The sequence below is a fragment of the Rhinatrema bivittatum genome, chromosome 18 (genome assembly GCF_901001135.1).
Source record: "Rhinatrema bivittatum chromosome 18, aRhiBiv1.1, whole genome shotgun sequence".
Taxonomy (NCBI): domain Eukaryota; kingdom Metazoa; phylum Chordata; class Amphibia; order Gymnophiona; family Rhinatrematidae; genus Rhinatrema; species Rhinatrema bivittatum.
The window spans coordinates 49,082,502-49,107,726 of NC_042632.1; the positions used below are offsets into that span (position 1 = coordinate 49,082,502).

General features: G+C 42.7%; 1 protein-coding gene across 3 annotated transcripts in view; it reads left to right on the top strand.

The window, feature by feature from the left end:
- FSTL4 (follistatin like 4) overlaps window positions 1-24,389 on the top strand; it is a 635,712-nt gene extending 611,323 nt beyond the window's left edge. For all 3 annotated transcript variants that reach the window (XM_029583824.1, XM_029583825.1, XM_029583826.1), the window contains 4 exons: window positions 13,724-13,873; window positions 15,640-15,747; window positions 21,803-21,912; window positions 23,506-24,389. In XM_029583824.1, the coding sequence (XP_029439684.1) occupies window positions 13,724-13,873; window positions 15,640-15,747; window positions 21,803-21,912; window positions 23,506-24,214 (1,077 nt within the window). In that variant the 3' untranslated portion in view covers window positions 24,215-24,389. The remainder of the gene's footprint in view (window positions 1-13,723; window positions 13,874-15,639; window positions 15,748-21,802; window positions 21,913-23,505) is intronic.
- Window positions 24,390-25,225: the final 836 nt, after the last annotated feature.

Here is a 25,225-nt window from a genome sequence, read left to right on the forward strand (position 1 = left end):
TTCAGTGACATTCTATACTCAATGGACCTAAGTGGTTTCATTGCTTTCGTCCCTGATTCTTATCCCAGTTCGAACTAGGACCTAGTCTCCTTCGACTCATGCTCGCAATTCCTTAGGGTTATAAAGTTTCTCCTGAAAGCTGTCAACCCATTATGCATCTATTGCACTCCAGCATAGTTTCTCATAAACTTCCTGGACGTTGCACCCATGAGTTATGCCCTTATGCCTTCCAATACTGCTTTTGCAACAATTCTTTGTGCATACAGACAGACAGCATAGGGACAATGTGCTTTCCAACTCATAAGCACGCATTACTTCTTAGCTGCTCTGCTAGACAGCTGCGCAGCTCTACCCTTGGCCCTTGTTCACTTCATGCGTCCTTGGGCCACATATCTAAGAGATTTAATGAACGCTCTATCAGACCTTCTCCACGTAGGTTCTATCCTCTCGAATGGTCTCAATTACATGTGTACAGGGCAAATCTTTTAACGCTGAGTTTAACTAAACTTTCCTCGGCGTCTGCATCATTCCATACGATGCACAGGTTCTGCTCCCTGCACATGTTTCCTATGCGTTCCCTTAGATGCCTTTTCTTCCATCAAAGGCCTCTTCAATATATCTCTTCTGCTGCCTCTCGTAGCCAGCATTCTTCTAATGTTGAACTGGGATGGGGTTCAGTATTTTTTTTCCCCACTCCCTGACTGAGATCAGTATGCTTTCCCATACTTCTCAATCCATCATATCAGTAACCTTTTATTCTCTCACCAGTCAGTCCCAAATCATAGACTTACTGATGTTCTTAGGTTCTGGTAGCGTCACAAAACCTTCTAAACATAAATCTTGCCGTTTAATATGGCAGGCTTTACCTCCTGACGCTAAAAAAAAAAAAAAAAAAAAAAAGAGGTATTACCCCTTTTACTTTTCCACCATTTTTTCTTACTCCCTCGGATTCTGTTCTCCAGACATCCTCCACATAGATACACCTTTCTCTTAGGAGGTGTATCGTTTTGGGAGTTGGGTTCCCGTTTTCGGTAATCCTCTCTGAGTCGGCTTACCATGGATTATCCACTGATCAAGCCGCCTCTATTTCTGTAATCACGGAATGAACATATATATTCTCCTTATAAGTCTCATACATTCTACGTTTGAGCCTTTCCATTCCTCTCTTCCACAGTTTGGCAAGGGAACTTCTTTCCCTCTTAATGTCATTCCTGCCAGCAGGGTCCGTGAGTTATGCACTCTTTCCATACTCACCTGACTCCGTTCCTCTGCCACTGAGTAGTTCTACGCATTCAACTTTCTATCCTTTTCAGGTAGATGTTGTATCTCCTTTCCTCAGGAAATACTCTATTAATTTTTCCTAACCTCTCTCTCTCGCCCTAGGGAGAGAGTGGGTTTTCCACATTCCTGGACAGTAATGCTGCGCTTACATTCTATCTACATTGCACTGCATTCCATGTGAATTCCACTTGACTCTTTCCTTCATGCAAGGGTCAAGCTGCTACTTCCAGTGGCCACACAGACCTAATCCTTCTGATTAAGTGGTCTATATTTCCTTTCCTACCAACAAGCAGACATTTCACTACAACACTGTGGGTATCCACATACTGTTGTGTCCGTCTTAGCCTTAACAGCTTCCCTTTGGTTACTGCTGCTTGTACTTTTTTATCAGGTTGCAGCCTGGAGTCCTCTCCATACCTTCGCAGCCTATTATTGCTTACATTTGACTAGCCGGCATGCTCCATGTTTGGCCAGTCCGCCTACTCTTACTTTTTTCAATTCACTACCCAACATCCTTCCACGAACCCATTATGGTGTTGCGGATGCCCTCCGTTCCCATTTCCACCTCAGTCGTTACGCCTTTGCGCATCTGCGGTGTATCTGGTGCATTCCCGGGCATCCTCAGCTCGGTACTCACCCATTTGTGAGGACTACCATCCTGCTTGTCCTGTGAGAAAGCAAATGTTGCTTACCTGATGTAACAGGTGTTCTCACAGGACAGCAGGATGTTAGTCCTCACGAAACCCGCCCGCCACCCCGCGGAGTTGGGTCTGTATACTTTTATTTTAGTTTCGCTTGCGCTTTTTAGCTATAAGACGAGACTGAGGGAGACACCTGTGGCTCACAGGGATAATTGCAGGCTGGGCATGCTCAGTGCACCCAGTGTGCCAGTGTCAGTCAAAGCTTGTTGAAACTTTGACAGAAAAGTTTTCCGTACAGGGCTCCATCCTCGATGTCACCCATTTGTGAGGACTAACATCCTGCTGTCCTGTGAGAACACCTGTTACATCAGGTAAGCAACATTTGCTATTCCTGCACACACATGCACGCTGGATTTTAATGACCGCATGTGCGGGCGAGTGGCCGCCTCCGTGTGCAGGGGGAGGGGATTTTAAAAGAATCGATCAGGCCTTTGTCCAGTTCTCTCCCAGTCCTAAAGGAGTGAACTGGGAGGGAACTTCCCTAACCCTAAATCTAACCTAGCTATCCCCACTTCATTTGTTTTTATACTTATTTCTCCTCTGGAGCAGAAGTAAACTCCATGCGCTGGCCAGCTGCCGGCGTGTGCTTCTCGCGACAGTTGAGTCTTCTGAGTGATCCCCTTGGCTCCAGGCCCTCTGGGTCCTGATATGAAAATGGCATTGGTCAGCCCTAAAGTCGGCATCGTTCATTTCCATGGCCATGTGTTGTACAGCCATATAACAAAATGCCACCGGTCTCTGGGCTGGCTGGCGCCATTTTCAAATTGGGCCCCGGCTGGAGAGGAGCAACTGGGAATCACTCTTGCCCCAATTGGAGTTCAGAGACTCTACAAAAGAGGTAAGAAGCTTCCAGAGGTGAGGAGTTCAATTTTTGCATTTCAGCAGCACTGTATTTTGTTTTGGTGGGAGGAGGATCCACCCCTTAGAATCCTTTTTTTTTTTTTTTTTTGCTAGTTCTTTTATGTTTATTTTGTTTCAAATAAACAAAACAGAAATAAACTATCAGACAAACCAGAAAAAATCCACAAACAAAAATAAAACCAAAAATATTTTTTGGGCTCAACTCTAGCAACATTAAAAAAAAAAAAATGGTCAAGATCTGGAAACATTGGACAAGCCAAAGGGGATAACATTTAGCACAGACCGAACCAGTGCATCACCCTTTGTATTGAAACCATAACTTTAGGAGGAGGATGATGATGATGGCCCCCATCTGCTTTAAGCCAAATTGAGCCAATTCTCTTACTACAAAGATAATTGGAAGCTCTCTAACCTGATTTCACAGACACTGAATTATCATTGCTAGGGAAGACTACAGTTTCCTATGGGATGTTTGACCCATTTAAATGATAAAAGATTAATTTGATTGCCCAGATCTAGAATTTTCTCTCAGATCAACAATGTGTACCCATCTCAAAATCTAAGCCTGTTTCATAATAAAACAGCTGTGGTATTAGAGAATTGTTGCTGTTGCTATTTTTCCCCTTGTTTAACCTTAATCCTGTTACAATAATATTTGTAACTGTACATATTATCAACTGTATATAGTTGCCTCTATTGTGTTTTTCACTTCTACTATCAGTTCAGCCTTTGCCCATCCTCTTAGCCCCCCCCCCCACCCTTCCTGTATCCTCCCTCCCCACTCTCCTCCCCTGTATTATTGGTCTATTGTTCTATTGTTTTCATTTGTTTTACTGTTTTATTGTTATATTGTAACTCTCCTCCTTTGAGTTTTTTGTAAACCGGCATGATGTGTTTCACGAATGTCGGTAAATAAAAGTTAATAAATAAAATAAATAAATAAATAAATATGAAGTGCTTATGTCCTAGTATGATCGCCTTTTTAGATAAAAAGTGACAAGTGTATTTCCAATTTCATATTCTATTCCCTATAAAATCTGTACAGTACCACAATATAATCTATATGATATTTTGAGGATTCAATCTTTCATAACCCATATTTGATAAAATCACATATGCTGTATGTGTGACTGTATATTTATAATAGGCAGTTCAGCACATGGCATTGGTGTTGTGTGTTTCACCAATGCTGGTGTACGCACATGTAGACTGCGGGTAGTGTACATACGTGCACTCTGCGTGTAGTGTCCACGTGTCAAAGAGAATGAGCCGGTGTGTAGATCAGCTGGGCAGGAGCTGATGCCACGTGGATGGCGCAGGCAGCGAGGTGGGAGCAATAGGGGTAGGGCTCTTGCTCCGGAGTTTGGGGAAGGATGGACAAAAGCTCTGTGGACCGGAGGATCAGGCATCCAGCTTGGTGGATCAAGGTTCTGGCTTCAGCAGGTGTCCGGGGGGGATGGGGGTAGGGGGCTGGACTGAGGAGTCATGGTGCCATGGCCGTGGCAGGGAGGAAGGAAAGAACATGGCAGACTGCTAAGTTGGGACATGAAAAGGGGGTGAGGGACTTTAAAGCAGTGGTCCCCAACCCTGTCCTGGGGGCCCACCAGCCAGTCGGGTTTTCAGGATATCCACAATGAATATGCATGAGAGAATATTTGCATGCACTGCCTCCATAATTGAGCAGGAGGATATATCCATATAGACCTATTAGGAGGGCTTACAAATGAGCTAAATACACTGATAGAGATGCTTTATTGCAGTGCAAACCAAGGAAAGAAAATGATCGGATAGTGTGTATTCTGCAACAAAGCTCTGCTACATCATTAATAGCGTATACATACCACACAAAGAGGATCAATATAAAGAATCAATTTATTTGATATATAGTAGTCACCTATCTAACAATAAAATCTAACTAACCCACTCATCCATCTCTTACATACCCCATATAAAAACATAATATTCAACAATAAACATGAAAAATCTGTCATGTACTGCATATGCAAAACATCAATACAATATTTGTAATAACTTTATTACCCTTTATACAGTTGTAATTCTGTAGATCTCAAAATATGATTAAAGTGCAAAATATATTTAAAGTGCAAAGGCTTTTGTGCAAATGCATTTGTATAAATGTCCCAACCGACAGGGCAGTATATGCAAAATATAAACTAAGAATGTTTTTTATATTATTTAATTAAACAACATGACAGTATAGCGATGTTAGTTCACAAATGATCCTACAAAGATCTTTGTTTCGCCCGACATCTCTCAAAGGCTTCCTCAGGGATGAACTATGACACCGATGTAAACCCTGTATCACAACGGGTATATTAACAACTCTCATCCATGCGTTGGAGATCTTCACATGGAAGAATTATACAGAAGAATTATATTGCAGCTCATAAATATCTCAAACTCTGTCCCATCGGGACTTCACATCTTCAAAAATGCTGAATAAAATACAAGCAACAAAGAAGGTTAAAGAACAAGTACCTGATTAACATGCCGAGACCCACAGATCCTCAATTTCAGAAAGGCATAGCCTCCTGTTGAAAATATTAAACACAACTTCATATATAACCCAAGAACACTACCATATCTTATCTCTGTCTTTATTTTCTACCCCTACCAACTCAAACAGTTACATTCACATCCAAAAAATCCCATATCACCTAAAACCCTCATCCCAAGACTCGTATACAATCGTTACCTTCCAAAACTTCACTCAATTGGTCATTTCAGATATATTCATATCATAATACTCCATCTATAACACAAATACATATCCAATATAAATCTCATATAAATGCCCCAAACCAATTTGTTCTATATAATTTTATACAATTTGTTACCACTAAAATCCTCCTACCTGTAGACAACATGGTTGAAGCTCACTGTATTGTCATTTGTTGATCAATAACCTCCTCTGCCAAGGTCATTTTATAAGTATATCATCACCTAAATCAAACCATACATTAGTATACTCACAAATACCCTTAGAGCCCAAAGCTATTTACCAACTCCACAACGCGGATTGCTAACGCTTCCTTACCCGGAAATGACATCACATCGTGTTTGAAGAAAACGGAATTACCAAGCGGATCCTAAGTCCTTATATACTCCTCACATAATGAATGCACCAAAAACAATTAGTCAAAAAAAGGCACTCCATTCTACCGGTCCATTAAGACCAAGTGGTGACATAGTCTTCCACTTAAAAATAAAGCTTTGTTCTGACCGACGTAAGGCTGCCGACAAATCTCCGCCATGGCGCAAGACTACCTGTTTTATAACAAAGAATCGGATATTTTCCCATGAATGCTGAAATTCCTTCCAGTGGTCAACTAAAGGCGCATGTTCCTTTAAAGCTTTCACTCGACTACGATGCTCAATAATGCGGCTACGCACAGCTCTACAGGTCTGCCCGACATATATCAAGCCACAAGGGCATTGTATAATATATACAACCCCACTACTGTCACATGAGAATGTACCAGGCAATGTATAAACATACTTAACATTGGGGGGCCGAAAACTTGTACAACAAACCACGTGCCTACACACAGAGCACGAACCGCAAAAACTTTGACCATAAGAATGATTCTTTTCAATATCCCTCACATAGGATCCTTTTAATCTGTCCCGAATAGACTGGCGTTTCTTAATAGTAAATATCGGCAAATCATCAAATATTTTTAAAGGCGATAAAACATGCCAATGTTTAAGGATGGAATCTTTTATTTAAAAAGTTTTTCTAGAATAAGGGACCGAACATATCACCCTAGATGGTTTCACTCTGTTATTAGGTAAAAAAAGGTTCTCTCTGTTGGCATACAATGCTCTTTTGTAAGCCTTCTTAATGCATGAGTTTGAATAACCACGAGCTCTAAACCTGTCCCATAATTTTTGCGCCTGAATCTTAAAATCCATGGTAGAATTACATAAACGCCTATAGCGCAAAAATTGACCCACAGGGATGTTATCTTTCAATCTTTTGGGGTGAAAACTGTCATAATGTAATAATGTGTTTTTATCAGTCTTTTTTCTAAATACTGAAGTGATCAATTGCCCGTCATGTTTAAACACTTGCATGTCCAAAAAACTGACAGTATTGGGATGTATAGATGTGGTCAATTTTAAATGTATATCACTGGAGTTCAAAACATTTAAAAACAGGGTAAGATAATCCCTAGAACCACACCAAACAAAAAAGAGGTCATCAATATATCGTTTCCAACACATAATTTTAGAAAAATATTCAGAAGGATATATATAACGTTGTTCAAAGTGAGAGACATAAAGACAAGCGACACTAGGTGCCATAGGGGATCCCATAGGGATCCCCTTAATTTGTAAGTACAACTGATCTTGATAACTAAAAACATTAGAGGTTAACGTAATCTCTGCAATAGTTAACAAAAAAGCAGTACGACCCGAAGACACTGATTTTTATTCAATTCAATTTCTAGCACGCGAAGCGCTTCCCTCTGCGGTATATTAGTATACAATGCAGCAATGTCTGCTGTAACTAATAACCAGTTATCATCCATCTTAGGAAGTTTAGTCAGTTGAATAAGAAAATCCGACGTGTCCCGTACATAGGACTCAATTTGGATTACATTAGGTTGCAAGTGGCAATCCAATAATTTGGCCAAAGGTTCTAGAATAGTACCAATGCCGGCCACAATGGGTCGGCCAGGTGGTTTATGCAGGCATTTATGTACCTTAGGAAGTATATAAAAATATGCAGTGGTGGGATGGAGAACAGTAAGAAATTTATATTCCTTTTCTGATATAATCCTATGTTTGACAGCTTGATCTAATATCATGTCAACTTTACTATGCAAATCATATAAAGGATTAACATCCAGTTTCATATAGGACTCAGTATCTCCCAGCTGTCTTAACACTTTGTGATGGTAGTCCTGTTGGTCCATCACTACTATGCCTCCACCTTTGTCTGCAGACACAATGCATATAGACGAATCATCACGCAGATTTGTGGGTCTCGGCATGTTAATCAGGTACTTGTTCTTTAACCTTCTTTATTGCTTGTATTTTATTCAGCATTTTTGAAGATGTGAAGTCCCGATGGGACAGAGTTTGAGATATTTATGAGCTGCAATATAATTCTTCTGTATAATTCTTCCGTGTGAAGATCTCCAACGCATGGATGAGAGTTGTTAATATACCCGTTGTGATACAGGGTTTACATCGGTGTCATAGTTCATCCCTGAGGAAGCCTTTGAGAGATGTCGGGCGAAACAAAGATCTTTGTAGGATCATTTGTGAACTAACATCGCTATACTGTCATGTTGTTTAATTAAATAATATAAAAAACATTCTTAGTTTATATTTTGCATATACTGCCCTGTCGGTTGGGACATTTATACAAATGCATTTGTACAAAAGCCTTTGCACTTTAAATATATTTTGCACTTTAATCATATTTTGAGATCTACAGAATTACAACTGTATAAAGGGTAATAAAGTTATTACAAATATTGTATTGATGTTTTGCATATGCAGTACATGACAGATTTTTCATGTTTATTGTTGAATATTATGTTTTTATATGGGATATGTATGAGATGGATGAGTGGGTTAGTTAGATTTTATTGTTAGATAGGTGACTACTATATATCAAATAAATTGAATCTTTATATTGATCCTCTTTGTGTGGTATGTATACAGTATTTGTCACTAAGAGGTATTTTTATTGTTTATAACCCGTGTGTGATCATACATCATTAATAGCAGCATCAATTAGAATACATTGGCATGTTTTGTCTTAACATGAAATCTTCCGTAAAATGCCCCTTTACAGTCCTCTCTCTTGGGGTCGTGTAGTTCTTTCTTTTTTTTTGCTAGACGTGAGGTTATTGGAGAAGGCGCACATCAGAGATGTAACAAATGCAGTCTTTGTGATTATACTGTAGCCTATTGGAGGCCATTCCCATTGAACCGGCAGGCCAAATGAGCAGGAAGAAGCTGCCAGATCAAGAAAGAAACCTATTCAAACAAGTGTTCCCTGATGCCGAGCTTCCTGTATCCTCCTATAGTTATGCATCTTAATTTTCCCCATCAACTCCATTCCACTATCACTTCTGTTTAGTTTTATCATTGCAGGGTGCCCAGGGCAAGAGCAGCACACAAAAACTAAAATACATTTTAAAAATCCTTCTGCTGGGGGAATTTTATTCAACTCTGGAATAAACTCTCGTCAGCCCATATCTAGCCCTTATCCTGTTTTGCATAGACTCCATTCAGAGACTCAGAGGGGTTCTACTGAATACTGCTTGTCTCTTCTACATTAATAAACGTCAAGGTCATTTTCAGATGATGATAAAAAAAAAAAAAACCCAAACAAACAATAGAAAAAAATACTTTCATGGCATTGTGTAGGGGTTTAGAAACATAGAAATGACGGCAGAAGAAGACCAAATGGCACATCCAGTCTGCCCAGCAAGCCACGTAGTTCATCCATCTATTTATTTTTTTTTTTTTCCCACCCTTTTTCTCACTCCACCCTTTTTCTCCCTCCCACCCATCACTATTGGCTTCCAGCACCCTCCGGCCCCAACTCCCTTCCACCCCTCCACCATGCAGAGAGCAGCGCCGTATCCGCATCCCAGTGAACGTCCAGCTCAAACAGGGGTAGCAACTGCCGCAACATGCAGGCCACACCCCTGCCCCATGCTCTTACCCACCCTTGCTTTGTTTGTTTGTTTCTTGTTTTAGTTTTATTTGGAGATGGCAGCCCTCCGTGAAGGCGGAACACCAACCACTGGCCACTGGCATCCCGCTCCGTGAATACCTCTGTGGCTACTGCCACTCCGTGCAGTGTTTTGCTGCCTGAAGGCGGAACCCCGACTACTGGCCACTGGTAGCTGGTTTCAGTTCTTCAGGACAGCCAGAACATGTGCTGGTTTTAAAGCATGATATTTACAAATCCTGTAGTTCTAATCTCCTTGAAAAACAGTATGGTGTGAATTTTAAAAGCGTTCCTCACATTAAAAGACCCATGTGCGTGAGTATAAGGGCCGCACGTGAGGATAGCTTTCAAACAACTGCACGTGTATACGGCCACGCATAGTTTTACCGTAGTATTTAATAACCCGTATATATGATATATACATGTTTTATAAAATATGTGATTCTCTACCCCTCAACGTAGATGCACATTGAACGTGGAGCCGTGCGTATCTGCTAAAATCCTGGATCGGCGTGCGCAAGGCTACCGATTTCGTGTAGCCGGCGCACGCCGAGCCGCGCAGCCTACCTCCGTTCCCTCCGAGGTCGCTCCAAAATCGGAGCGGGCTCGGGGGGGGAATTCGCTAACGCCCTCCCCTCACCTTCCCCTCCCTTCCTCTACTTAACCCCCCCCCCCCCCCCCCCCGGCCTCGTCTAAACCCCTCCGCTACCTTTGTTGGGGGATTTACGCCTCCCAGAGAGAGAAGTAAATCCCCGCGCGCCAGTGGGCCGCTGGCGCGCCTAGATGGGACCCGGGGGCAGTTGTGGAGGGTGTGGCCACGCCCCCGGACTGGCCCGGGCCAAAACCATGCCCCCGGGCCCACCCCCGAAATGCCGCTGACATGCCCCGAAAACGCCGCGCCGATCGGCCCTACCCCGACACGCCCCCCTCGGAAAACCCCAGGACTTACGCGAGTCCCGGGGCTCTGCGCACGCTGGCAGGCCTATGTAAAATAGGTGCACCGGCGCGCAAGCCCTGCTCGCGTAAATCTGGGTGGATTTACGCGAGCGGGGCTCTTAAAATCTGCCCCTAAGTAAACTTGATTAATAGCCGTTAATGGATTTGTCTCCAAGAACTTATCCAAACCTTTTTTGAACCCAGCTACACTAACTGCACTAACCACATCCTCTGGCAACAAATTTCAGAGCTTTATTGTGCGTTGAGTGAAAAAGAATTTTCTCCAATTAGTCTTAAATGTGCTACTTGCTAACTTCATGGAATGTCCTCTAGTCCTTCTGTTATTTGAAAGTGTAAATATCCGAGTCACATCTACTCGTTCAAGACCTTTCAGGATCTTAAAGACCTCTATCATATCCCCCCTCAGGCATCTCTTCTCCAAGCTGACCAGCCCTAACCTCTTCAGCCTTTCCTCATAGGGGAGCTGTTCCATCCCCTTTATCATTTTGGTCGCCCTTCTCTGTACCTTTGCCATCGCAACCATATCTTTTTTGAGATGTGGCAACCAGAATTGTACACAGTATTCCAGGTGTGGTCTCACCATGGAGTGATATAAAGATATTATTACATTTTCCATTTTATTCACCATTCCCTTCCTAATAATTCCTAACATTCTGTTTGCTTTTTTGACTGCTGCAGCTCACTGAGCCGATGATTTTAAACTATTATCTACAATGAGGCCTAGATCTTTTTCCTGGGTGGTAGCTCCTAATATGGAACTAACATCGTGTAACTACAGCAAGGGTTATTTTTCCCTATATGCAACACCTTGCACTTGTCCACATTAAATTTCATCTGCCATTTGGATGCCCAATCTTCCACTCTTGCAAGGTCCTCCTGTAATGTATCACAGTACACTTGTGATTTAACTACTCTGAATAATTTTGTATTATCTGCAAATTTAATAATCTCACTCGTTGTATTACTTTCCAAATGATTTATATATATATATATTGAAAAGCACCGGTCCAAGTACAGATCCCTGAGGCACTCCACTGTTTACCCTTTTCCACTGAGAAAATTGACCATTTAATCCTACTCTCTGTTTCCTGTCTTAACCAGTTTGTAATCCACGAAAGGATTTATGTGCATAACATTTTGAGAATTCACCTTTATGGCTAAAGTTCCATATATGCAGTGGACTAGATCAGTCTGCCCTGTAAAATGGAGCCAGTAGGTAACACAAGCTTGCAAGTTAAAGACAAGTTATACTTATCTACATTTTCTGAATATCCACTGCTCGTTGCCAATATTAACCCTGTGGAGTCTTGCCCTCATCGCATTAGATATAGATCGGGTACAATGTCTCCTCCAACAACAGGCTACTGTGGTATACAGGCTAAACTAGTACATGCCCAAACGCCCACCCCCAACCAATTGAGATAGCAAACAAATTCTGCTTTCTGGATTGTTCTGGTGTTTTTTAAATATTGAATATATCTCTTTTATAGAAATGTTAAACATTTGGTTTGTAAGTTACTGTTCATTTGTGTTGTCAAGTAGTTTGAGGTCATGGATGAATGTGCTTTTGGAATATATTACTTATCTGTTTTATATGCTTTTATGAATGCTCTTATTGTGAACTGCTTTCAACTATGTGTAAGAGGTATATAATTTTTTAAAAATAAAGGAAGGATCTGAGTCATTAAGGATTCCTATTATTTGCTCCTGTTTTCCTCACTGCACCTACAGATCTTGCTTTTGCATATTTCTATTTGCTGGCACTTAACATTAAGGGCTTAATTCTGTATCAGTGAGGAATCAGGTCCTTAGAGCAGTAGCTAGGGATTTTTTTGCCAGTGTGTAGTACTGGCTGTCACAAATAGGATACAGCTGAAGCCCTTGCGCACTTTACAGTTAGACAGAAAATAGTGGGAAGAAAGACTCTGATATCGGCACATATTAAGCTTGTCCAGCAGAAGAAAGAAAATGCAAGCTCAGCATTACTTTTCCAAATGTGAATCGAGGTAGAGAGAAAAGTAGGGAGAGAGAACCAGCACGGGTGCAGGAGGGAAGAAGAGAAAGAGGATGAGAGAATAGCCAGGTGTGGATGTGACATTAAACCCAAAAGTTGTGATAAATTATAAGAGAAAAGCAGGCTGAAAGGGGGTCAGATTTCAATGAGGGTAAGTTTCAAAAGTTTTTCCCTGTTCACCCACCTAAAAAGGCCCATTTTGAAAATAACTATTCCTCGCCACCAAGGGTTCTTATAAGTGCCTGTGTTGTGAACAGTAGGCAGACTTTTACCTGGGGGGGGGGGGGGGGAGTACAAGCAGGGACTTAATTTTGAATTCCTTATGCATACTATCACGCCTCTACGCTACCCCTGCTTCAAAGCAGATGGGAAGGGCACAACTACGAAAGCACTGGCTTTCCCCCCACTGGTTTGCGTTTTCAAAAGGAAGCTCTGGGGACAGTTTCCCTTTGAAAATGTGATTGCAGATCCACAGGTAGCGAAGCTGAATTCTCTGCCAGGTCGCACCAAGCTGCCCAGCTGGGACTCTTTTGAACCCAGTTCCTTTCCCGCCCAGTGCAGCTGGACTGGGAGGTGGAACGACCTCTACCTTCAATCATGAGGGCGATTTTTAAAGAGATTTGGAATCTGCCCTCTCTACGTATTCGGTTCATACATTACGAATGATTCTGCAATGCATATCGTTCTTTTTTTTTTTTTTTTGCTACAGCACGCAAAACTGAAAGATAACATGAAACCTTTAGAAGGTGAAAAGGGGTCTGTGTTCCCCAAAAGGCTGGGAGCCTCTGCTCTTAAGACGTTTACATGGGACGAAGTTCCACTTCCAACATGAAGCTCTGTTACTGCAAATTTAGAGAGGAGCCGTCTGTAACCATTAGCAGTGGTCACCTAACTTACCAAATTTATTTTTAAGCTTCACATTTACTAGTGGTTCTTTGCTTTCTCACCTTCTTCCTATTTATATGGCAGGAGGCATTGGAAATGTGCCCCGGCTACTTCTGACATCTTACTGAGGATTTAAGAGAAACATTGTCATTCAGAGGCGTTAGTACGACTGGAGTTGGGGATTTGTGTTGTGTATGGGCAATATAATTGGGCTGACCCCGTTCACACCGTATATGAGTAAGGCACTGAAATTAAATTGTGTTTTTCTGTCTCTCTCTCTCTCTCTCTCCCCCTCATCTGCAGGAAGAGATTTGTCTCCGAGCCGAAGGAGAATCAGTTCAGTCCTGCCTCTGGGCTTCAGCAGTCAATGTCAGGGAGAAGTATATTTACGTGACGCAGCCCAGGCAGAGCAGAGTTCTGATTATTGACATCCAGGCTCAGAAAGTCAAGCAGGTACCTTGCTTTGCAGGAGACCTTTGCCCCCTGCAGGAATCCGTGAAGATTCGGGTGTGATAATTTCACACATATGTAGCCCTCTCTAAGAACGGAGTGATGTGGCTGCGTATTTACAGGCACCGATGACTTTGTGGGACAGCCCCAATGTACCAAGCCAGAATATTAAAACATCCAGTGGTCCATCCATTCATGTGTAAAGCTGGCACTAACAGGAATTAGTAGGGTCCTTTGGGTCATGACCTGCATATGTAAGGATGGAGACTGTATTGGCATTTGTTCCTTGGGATTCATCCCTGTCAGCTGTCAATAAAACGCCCATTTTTTGCAAAGGTTTTTACATCCATGCACATAAACTTCAGATCAGACCCATTCTTCACACTTTTTACATCCCTCACACACGAGATAATCCGCAGGCCAGTGCGAATGGTGTGATTGCATCGGGCTTGCGCGCGCTGAGAAGGGGCTCAAAGCTTCTTCACTCTTTGCAGCTGAACCTCAGGTCTCATACTTTAAATGTGAGATATAAGCACAATTAGGTTGCATTCACATGCCATGTAGCAATGAGAAGGGCTGTTGGGGGCTCTCAAAACCCTGCCGGCCAAAGAGCAGGAGAAGCAGGGTTACCTAAGTCTTGTCAGCTGAAGAGGTGGGAGGAGTGGTGTCATCGGGGAAGAGCGAGATTAGTATCGATGGGCACTTTCATTGCTTGTGCTCTCGTCTGGAACCATAATCATCTGGCGATCGTTGGATCCTAGATGATTGTCCACTGCAAGCACCAGTTCCAGCATCATCAGTTACCAGCTGACGGAACAGGTCTCCTCGCAGAGAACCCAGGATGTCCCAAGCCATATCCAGCAGGTTGAGATCCCCTAAGCAATAGCACCTCCCCTTTTATGGCAACTCCCCATCGAATCTCTACCCATGTCTGTTTGTGATGGAGGTCCGTATAATACATCATTTAAAATAGATATTCATGGGGTAAAGGGATGAGGGCAAAAGTGGGGTAGACTCAGGAGTAATCTAAGGAAACATGTCTGTTCAGAAAGGTTGGTGGATGCATGGAACAACCTCTCAGTGGTAGTGGTGGAGACAAGGACAATATCTGAATTCAAGGAAGAATGGGACAAGCACAGGGGATTTCTGAGGAAATGATTAGAGCTGAGCAGTGAGTGTGGATGGGCAGGCAAGATAGGCCATACGGGTAACAGTGATACCTTTATATTTTAATGAGGCCAGCTTTGAGGACTGCAAAGGTCCCATTTCCCAGCAATTCTTTACTTTTAAGTAAGATTCATTAAGGTGAAGGCCTAGAGCAGATCTCAAAAAAATGATGAGTAAATTCACTAACGTATCAGCCTTAATTCCTGTTCCAGTGGTTTCAATTTTTATTAGTCTTTCTTTCTTTCTTTGTGTGATAAAAGGAAACAGGTTAAGGTTTTTGTTTTATCTTAATGAGCTAATGAGGCAGAAGTGTTGTCAGTAGAAACAAGTATCTAAAAAGAAAAGAAAATGGTAAATGTGCTTAATGTTGTGAATACTGAGAACACATCCTGGCTTGCAAAGAGCTGTTGACATATGGCATGAGGTGCTGAGCAGGGCCATTTGATTTCTGTTAATGTACTGCAGAAAACACTTCCAGAACAGTTTCTGATTGTCACTTCTTGTGTCTTGCTGGAGACTTTGAAGGGTTGTTTTGTTTTGTTTGTTTTGTTTTGTTTTGTTTTTTTAATGCTTCTGAACGGACCATTTGTATTTCTTTAAAGTCTCTGGATGTTGACCCTCTACCAGCAAAATTGTACTATGACAAGTCACATGACCAAGTCTGGGTTCTCAGCTGGGGGGACATCCAGAAGTCCCAACCAACATTGCAGGTAAAGTCAGAAAAAGACCTTCCCATTTATAATGTTCCTTCCCATCTCCTTACTCTCTCCCTGTCCTTTCTTCCCAACTTCATTCTGCTTCCTTGTATCCCCCCCCCCCCCCCACCACATCTGGCTCTAAGCATGCAGCTCAAATATCTTCATGATCTGTTCCCTACTAACATGAAAAATACCCTGCCTTAATTTTTTATTTTACATTGGCCTGTCACGCCTTGTGCCTTCCTCTTTTTGTGTCCAAAATCTTTATTAAAAGGGCTCCTTCTGTCTGCCAGCTTTATGCGTGATTGTGTACTGCATGGTTTGAGCCCTTCCTTTTTCCACCGAGACCGCTCACAGCTCCATCTCAGACAATGCTGTTCTTGATTCTATCCCGAGTCGTCTTGACCTCCCTGTGACTTTTGGGGGTCATCTACTCTCTTCTGTTTTATACTGTCCTTTGAGGAGCCACTTTATCCCGATGCCAGGCTCTGCTGTCTACCTGTTCACATCATTCTCTCTTTGCCCTCGTTATTTTAAACAACAAATACTCCGGGGCTCTGTTCTCATTCAGCTGCTCATTTCTGTCCATCCTCAGTCTCTGGCTTCTCTTGCGCATTGAGGCCTTTCATAACGAATCGGCACTAACGAGATGCAAATCTTTGTCTTGTTTTCTTTAGAGCAGCGGCCGTCACTAAAAGCTTCTTTTGGTCCCAGTAGTACAGTCTTGGGATAACCGAGAAGCCTCTGTTTGCATACGGCCAGGGTTCTTACAGTCCTGCATTCTCGGACATCCACCCACCCCCTCCCCCTCCCCCTCCCCCTCCTTCCTTTTTCCCCAGTGATATGCACTCCACTTCTCAAATTCTCTCCCATTCCATCTGATGGTAATGCAGGCATTGTTTGTTTGTTTTTTCATTTATCACTCAGATTTGTAAATCCACCCCTCCAACCAGGACTGTGGTCGGTAACATAATATGCAACGTAGAATTACAAGAAAGAAGATATAAAACATAAAAAATCTGAAAGAAAAGACAGAAGGAACATATAATCCACCATATGGAATGGCTTTGTTTAATCACTTCACAATATGATTTTGTTCTTCTAATTTGTCAAATTATTTCCTTTCTTGCTATTTGTACTTCTCCCTCACTGCTTTCCCCCTTCTCTGTTCTCTAATGCCTGAATCTCCTCCATATTCCTGCACTGTCAGTTGTAAATAATCAGATGATCAGTTTTGCCGTTTGGCATTTAAGAGGCTCATTAGCATGCATACCCATGGTGCATTCATTTGCTGCCTGTTCACCTAAGATTCAATCTCTTTTCAAGGCATGTTAAATACAGAGATGAGAAAGCTACATATGTTGACAGTGAGTAAACACTTCAATTCTATTGCCTTGCACTTATACTGATCAACATAGCCAAAGTTAAAATATGCATAAAACAGCAAGTCTGAATGACTGATTGAGATTAAAAATATATATATATATCTTACAGACAGTTCTACCATTGGCAGGAAACGTCAATCAGCTATTACAGGGGTCAAGTCCTGATTCAGGTCTTCCTCCACCCAGGTTGGCTGGGGTTAAGGATGCTTCATTTACCCTCCCTTCCAAAATGTCCTTACTCAGCCTGCCATCGCTTCCACCTTACTGCCCCCCCTGTTCTTGGAGGAGAGGTCCATTACCTGCTATTAAGTTCACTTAGAGAATAGCCACTGCCATTAGGAATGGTTACATGGAATAGACTTAGTTTTTGGGTACTTGCCAGGTTCTTATGACCTGGATTGGCCACTGTTGGAAACAGGATGCTGGGCTTGATGGACCCTTGGTCTGACTCAGTATGGCATTTTCTTATGTTCTTATGCCTCCCTTCACTCACATTAGCCCCTGAAATACTCTGTGATCCCCACTTGTAACTGGGAATTCTTCACATCTCTTCCGTGCATCTGATCCACCACCGCTACCATTGCCAAATATTTCCTCCCTTTTATTGTCCTTTAAAATCCAGATTTCTAACTGAGTCTTGGTAAGGAGATGTTGTAAGTAGGTGGCGACTTCAAGGATATTTGTGGATCTCTGAGCAACAGCCAGCCTCCACCAGGCTGCTGCTAATGCAGCCCATTCTGTCTCCGTCTTCCATAGCCCTTCCCGTGTCCTGGCACTGCCACAACTGTGGGAAATTTAATTTTGCTGCAGCTCTTCCCCAGAGCTTGGCACCTCACTCTCCCCCCTCCCCAACCTAAACAAAAAAATTTAATTTAAAAAATGAAGAAAGCAGGAAGGGGCCAGCACAGCTCCCTCCTAACAGGCACTGGCTCTGAGTCCCCTCAGCACTGTTTTCCTCTCTGTGCTACACTGACATGGAGGCGTTTCCTCCCAGAGCCTCGCAGCATGGTGCTAGTGAAGTTTGACCCGGTGCCAGAACACAAAAGTAAACATCAGGCCAGCTGAGCCCCACCGCTGTGAGCACCAGCCTCTCAAGTCTGAAAGGAGGCGAGAGAGTCGGCTGGGATCCAGCTTGGGGCAAGAGTTAAATGCAAAAGTAGTGGGTAAGGGGAGTGGTGTGTTGAGGGAGGCCTACTATGAACTTACACCAAAATCCAACTTATCATTGCTTTGCCACCGGCAACCTGATATTCTGTAACGTGCCCTGGGCTATTGCATAGGAAGAGGCATTATAAAAAAATTCATAAATATAACAATAATAAAATAAACAATGGGCTTTCAGCTAGATAGGATTCCTAAAAGGTCAAAACAACACTAACACTAAAAAGGCTAAAATGTTGGGTGCTTTATCGTCAAGGTCATTTACATATAGGCCGATACGGTACAGTGCACTCCGGAGCACACTGTTAACCTGCTGTCGGACACGCGTTTTGCCTTACCCCTTATTCAGTAAGGGGCAGGAAATGCGTGTCCGACCCACGGCACCTAATAGCGCCCTCAACGTGCATGCGTGTATGCCCACGCGACTCAGTAAGTAAAATGTGAAGCCAAGCCGCATATTTTACTTTCAGAAATTAGCGGCTACCGGCACCAGGAAAGTGCACAGAAAAGCAGTAAAAACTGCTTTTCTGTGCACCCTCTGACTTAATATCATGGCGATATTAAGTCTGAGGTCCAGAAGGGTAAAAAGAGTAAAAAAAAATGTAAAATGGGCCAGGGGCTGTCAGGCTGAAAACCGGATGCTCAATTTTGCCGGTGTCCAGTTTCCGAGCCCGTGGCTGTCAGCGGGCTCGAGAACTGACACCGGTGAAATTGAGTGTCGGCTGTCAAACCAGCTGACAGGCGCTGCTGCTGCTGCTGGTGCTCTGGGCTAAAAGGAGGCGCTATGGCCATGCTAGTGTCCCTAGTGCCTCCTTTTGGCTGTTTCTACCGTATCACCTAATTTGAATACTGAATCGTGTGCACCGGTGAATGGCTGGTGAGTGGGCGTTTGTCCGCTCTCCCGCGGACTTTACTGAATCGGCCCGTTAGTGATTTTCAGCAGAACCTGATTGTCAGATTGGGAGAGATCGGTTCTGGGCTGTGTGAGGTGATGCACAACTCGGCAATAACCCATAGCTTTCCCAAGCTGAGCCGACCCATTACTGCTGAGAACAAGCCTACCTTGTTCTGACCAGCTAGCTAAGCAAACGTGACTTAGAAGCTACAGAGGAAGAGCAGAAATGCAAAAACCAGCCTGTCATTTTGATGAAGTGATTATATGCAGCCAAACAGAGTCACTTGGTCATCTTAGCTTACAGAATCAGCAGCATCCCTTTGATATAGGTTCCTGACATTGCTTTTAAGTATATCAAAGTTGAAATGACATAAAGAATGACGATGATAAATCAACACAAAAATGTTGAAAGGCAAAATGTGGTTAACTGTAGAAGGTGGTTTTGGGTTTTTTTGACACATTAACTACCAAGCTATGTGCAGTGTATGAATTTACATTTTTCAAACCAATTAGACGCCGCTAAACATAGTAGGTGAAGAGAAACCGAGAAACCGCTATGGCCTGAGGTTGAAAGATATAAATCTGTTAGCAGAGTTCTTTATTAACATGAAAGTAGTGTAACCTGTATCAGCAACCTTGAGCAGTATCAACCACCTTAGGATGTTTGTAGGTGTAAGAAGAACAGGATTGGGTTCTTTACTTTTCTTTTTTTTTCATTTATTTGTTTATTCAATTTTACATATTATACGCAAAGAATCCTTTGCATTCAATCAAGAGGAATATACAAAAGAAAATTGTTACACCACATTAATTGTAATAATACAACTATTTTTAAACTGAAATATTTATCTCCATTTATTCTAGGTAATATTGGGAAAGAGGAACAGGAAAAAGAAAGACTGAGAAGGAAACCAAAAAATTAAACCAATACTCTTTTAACAACCCATTCCTTAATAAATTAGAACCAGATCTTTTAGGTTATGGGGGTTTCCTTTCTGGCATCTATGAAGCCCCTTAACTGTACTGGGTTAAAGAAAATATATGTGTTCCCAGAGTACTTTACTACGCATCTTGCGGGATAATGCAAAAGGAAGTTTGCACCGAGAGATGGGTTCTTTACTTTTCTGCAACTTAATTTCTTTCCCCCTGCCGTGAGAGGTGTCGGTAATTAGAGAGAAGCCGGTTCAGGCATGCCGTTATTAGTAGGAACGTACCGTCGGCACAGCTGGAAACTTATTGTAAGTCAGCAGCTGTCGGATGTCGTTTCTGAAACCTTGACAGGTAAAAAAAATCAACGTTATAGGTAATAAGATTAAGAGGAAGTGCCACATGTTTTTAGTTTTAATGCTGGATTTTCATCAGATCCTGTCGCAAAAAATTCAGCTGTATGATGCAGCCTGCGTTTAATTTCTACTTTTGTACAACTGTGATCCTCAAGCAGAGCCCAAAAGATGCTAGGGTTTAAGACACCCATTGGTATGTTAGCAAATTGCATGCCAATGGTATGGCCTAGCATTGACCAACAGTGAATTCCTATTTTCTTCAAATGAACATAAAAAGAATCTACCTAACCATGTATCTTTACATTAAAGTTTTTGTACTTTTGTTTGCTCCATAATTATGCCTTGCAAGTACATTTCCAAAGGGTCGTGTGCCAAAACAAACTGATTCTGCGTGTGGCCGGGCTTTGTGTGGGATGGAGGCTGGCCGGGACATCGGCCACCGGTGTTCAGAAAATACTTCTGCAGAGGAGCAGGAAGAAATAAAATAAATAAATTAAATAAACACATTTGGGGTGGTTAGGGGTGGGTTGTGTCTAGGAAGGATCGGCAGTTCAGTGGATCCCGCTTGGACATGAACAGTGTGAAACTAAGTTATTTAACTGCCAAACTTGGTAAAATTTTGTAATAAGGAAAAACCAGAACTAACTTATCTTGTCCTCCTGAACCTGGTGATATATGATCATCCTATTTCTAGAGAGGATAATCTTAAATATGTTTTTAATTTTGTTCATGAAGAGAATTGCAGTTGTTCCAACATAATTCCTATGGAAGTATTTATTTATAAATATTTCTATTCCACTTTTCATTTTTCTTCTTGCATCCGTTTATTGCCAGTAAAATGATTGCCAAGCATGACAAATGGAATTGTGTGATTTTAACCATCTCCTCGGTTTGCTGGTTAAAGAGTCGGCAGTGACCACGATGGTGAATTTCCATAGAATCAGCAGGTGCTCCTGATAGATATCACTGCCATGTCATGCCTTGTCAATCTTGTCTTTTTATTTTTATTTTTATTTTTTTCAGTTTTGTGGAACATGGGTGAGTAGGTCATCTTGACCAAAGTGATAACCACAGTCATTTAACTTTTGCTTATTCAAGCCAATAAACTATCACTTTATTCATTGATGTGGTTATTAAACGTTTGCCTGTAAAATGAAAAAAGAGAAGTTAAAAGTAAAAAATAATCATGTCAGTTCCTGTATCACTGTGCTTTTTCTTTAGTGTAAACGTTATCCAGCAATTTGCACCTAGCTTGCCAGCCATCCTCTAGTATCCGGTTTAGTTGGCAGTTTTCACATTGGTCCATCCCCTATGCATAGTCAACTATAACATTTCTATTGTAGGTTATATCGGAGGCAAGCACAGGGGAGAATCAAAATGCAATTCGTACATCATTTGAAGGAGTGGATGATTTTTTTATTCCTCCCACAAATCTTATAATTAATCACATAAGGTAAGAAATGCCTTATTCACTTACCTTTTTTTCTCATTGACAGAATGGGAGAAAAGCTTTATGGAGACAGGGCCTATATATCCATGATATGGGCATCCAGGACCACACTTGCTCTCCACTGCTCTTTCACTCTTAAAAATCACATGACACCTTGCTTTGGGTACAAAAAGGCTGCAGCTTTTATTGACATGAGGGCCCGAGGCAAATATAACATAATAACAATTCATGGTTTCAGCTTCCATCCCCTGACCATCCGCCGCTCCTCCCGGCAGGAATAGTCGCTACCAGCCATGTGGCTTGACCATCCGGCACGCCCCCTGGGTTCCAGCTCCCGCCACCTGCCTGCAAGGAGCCCACCTGTGTGAACTCCTGCCGCCACTAGCAAGGAGTCCAGCTGGCTGGCCGGCCGGCCGGCTGGCCATCTCCCACCACTTTTAGCAATGAGATCCCCCTTGACAACAGCCCCCCCTCAGTTGTCACTGTCATCATTTTGTTGATACCACCCCCATATAACAATTAACACAATCCCTAACAATTATGGCTTGGGCCATCTGCACCCTACCCCTACCCCTTACAGCTGTGACAAGAAGATAAGACCTCAACAACCTGAACATGAGGGTGGGAATCTGGAGACGGTGCTGCTACTGCCGTGCTGCAGCCCCTGACTCCCTCCTGTGTGCGCATGCACTCCTTGTGCAGACCCCCCCCACCTACTGTCTCCTCCCTACCCCAACCGATCTGCCTCCGCTGCCATGGCAGCGCGACCAGCCACCCAATCCCTGGCTTCCTTACCGCTTCCCGCTGCACCTCCACCCCACTCCCCACCCCCTCTCTTTGCTGTCCTCTGCGTGACCTCGTGTCTCCCTTGCCCCTCACACCTCCCCCTCTAGAATCTGCGCGATTTGCCGAGTGGGCCTGGAGCCCACATTATCCTGCCTGAGCGGACACAAGGTGTGCTCGAGCTTCCAGAAATATGGTGGCTTATTATTAAAGTCATTTTTTTCATGAGTAGCACTAGCAGAGTTTGCTTCATTTTTGCCAACTGAATTTACATTGGAACCATCTATCTCTGTGTCGTCTCTCAGTGCTATGAGTTTATATTTTCTTTGATTGTAGATACTACAGTTATTTGCAATGTAGTAATAAAGGGATGTCCCATCCATGTCTCTGTCTGAACACACCTACTGTAAATAATGAAGTTGGCACAGAGGGTGCACATACAATAGGAAAAAGTTTAGAAATCTATATGTTGATAATACATTGAAATCTTTCATGCAGTGTGCAAGAGCAGCCAAGAAAGCAAATCGAATGCTAGGAATTATTGCCACAGACATGTCTGGATTTTAGGTTATCTGGAATGAATATGAATGAGATGTATTTGAATGCACTGGCTTCATTGTATGAAAATATATTTCGTGCATATTCATTGGGGATATTGTAAAAACCAGAACTGTGGCTTGGATTTGCTTACTCTGGCTGTAGATGAAATGAAATGTTTTGCAGTGCATTCCAAATCAGGTCCCCTTTCCATGTAGTCACTCAATGAAGCTTCTAATTCCCAAGAAAGTAACCACTGGCATCTTGTTTTTTCAGGTTTGGTTTCATCTTCAACAGATCCATATCTGCCCTTCACAAAATTGACCTTGAAACTGTGACCTCCATTAAAACCATCAGCTTCATGAAGTATGGCTGCATCCCACAGACCATGGCTTGGACCCACCTGGGTGGCTATTTCTTTGTCCAGTGTAAAAAGAACACCTCAGCTTCAGAGTCAGAGTCAATGCAGCTTATTATCGACAGCGTTACCGATACCGTGATCGGCCTCAACGGCAACGTATCCGGGAAGCCTTACGTCTCCCCCGATGGACGTTATTTGGTTAGTACAGATGAAGAAAGTAGCAGGATGCAAGTTCAGGAAATGACTTTCCAAGGCAAAATCACAATGCTCTATAATTTACAAACAAATGTACATATAGCTGACCTAACATTTCAAACATCTTTCTTGGAAGGCAACCAGTATTATATTTTTGCCACTCCACATTTACAAACAGATGTTCTTTTTGTAGACCTGGGTACTGGAAGGATGGACACATTGAAGAACTTAAAGGATCCTTTAACATCAAAAGACTGGCCATGGGATAGCCACAACAGAATCATAAGAGACAGTGGACTATTTGGACAATACCTTATTACACCAGCTAAAGAATCACTGTTTGTTATCAATGGGAGGCAAAACACTCTACACTGTGAGGTTTCAGGTATCACGCGTGGTAACACAGTGGTCTGGGTTGGAGATGTATGAAACTGAGAAGGACCAGAGCTATCAGTAAATAAGTACAAAGTTGGACTTAGACACTGCAACAAAGGAGCAGTAAGGCTGTATATTTTAACACTGGAGAAACACAGTGCAACACTGGTTTGCTCACAAATGTTATGGTGAAAGGTTTGGTTTTCTAATAAGAAGTGGTTTCCTTAGGTCCTTGTTTTGTTTTGTTTTAGTATTATTTTGGAAGTACAATTTTTGCTTTTAGTTATTTAAGAAAGTGTACTGTGAGTACAGGGGTTAGCTGCAGACCTGTCCACATCCTAGGATGCTATGGGACTATGCTTGTTAGCTTGCATCCATATGCAGGTTGAGTCTGCCTTTAGTCATGGCAGTACTGTTCAACAGCCCTGAATGATGATATTTTAAAACAGAGGGCAAATTGAAGAAAGGAAAACACAGCAGGCAATGTGGTGGTAGAAGAGGAGGAATAATGATAAGAACGTCAGAAAATGGCATACTGGGTCAGACCAAGGGTCGATCAAGGCCAGCATCCTGTTTCCAAGAGTGGCCAATCCAGGCCATACGAACCTGGCAAATACCCAAAAACTAAGTCTATTCCATGTAACCATTGCTAATGACAGTGGCTATTCTCTAAGTGGTAGATTTTAAAAGAAGCGCGATCAGCCTACTTTTGCTTGCGCATCAGACTCAAGCAAAAGTATGCTGGATTTTAGTAGATACGCGCGGAGCCGCGCGTATCCACTAAAATCCTGGATCGGCGCGTGCAAGGCTATCGATTTTGTATAGCCTGTGCGTGCTGAGCCGCGCTGCCTCCCCCTGTTCCCTCCAAGGCTGCTCCGAAATCAGAGTGGCCTCGGAGGGAACTGTCCTTTGCCCTCCCCTCACCTTACCCTCCCTTCTGCTACCTAACCCAGTCTACACCCCCCCCCTTACCTTTGTTGGGGGATTTATGCCTCCCGGAGGGAGACGCAGGGCTGCAACCTGGGGGCGGGTATGGAGGGCGCTGTGACAACCGGGCCCGACACG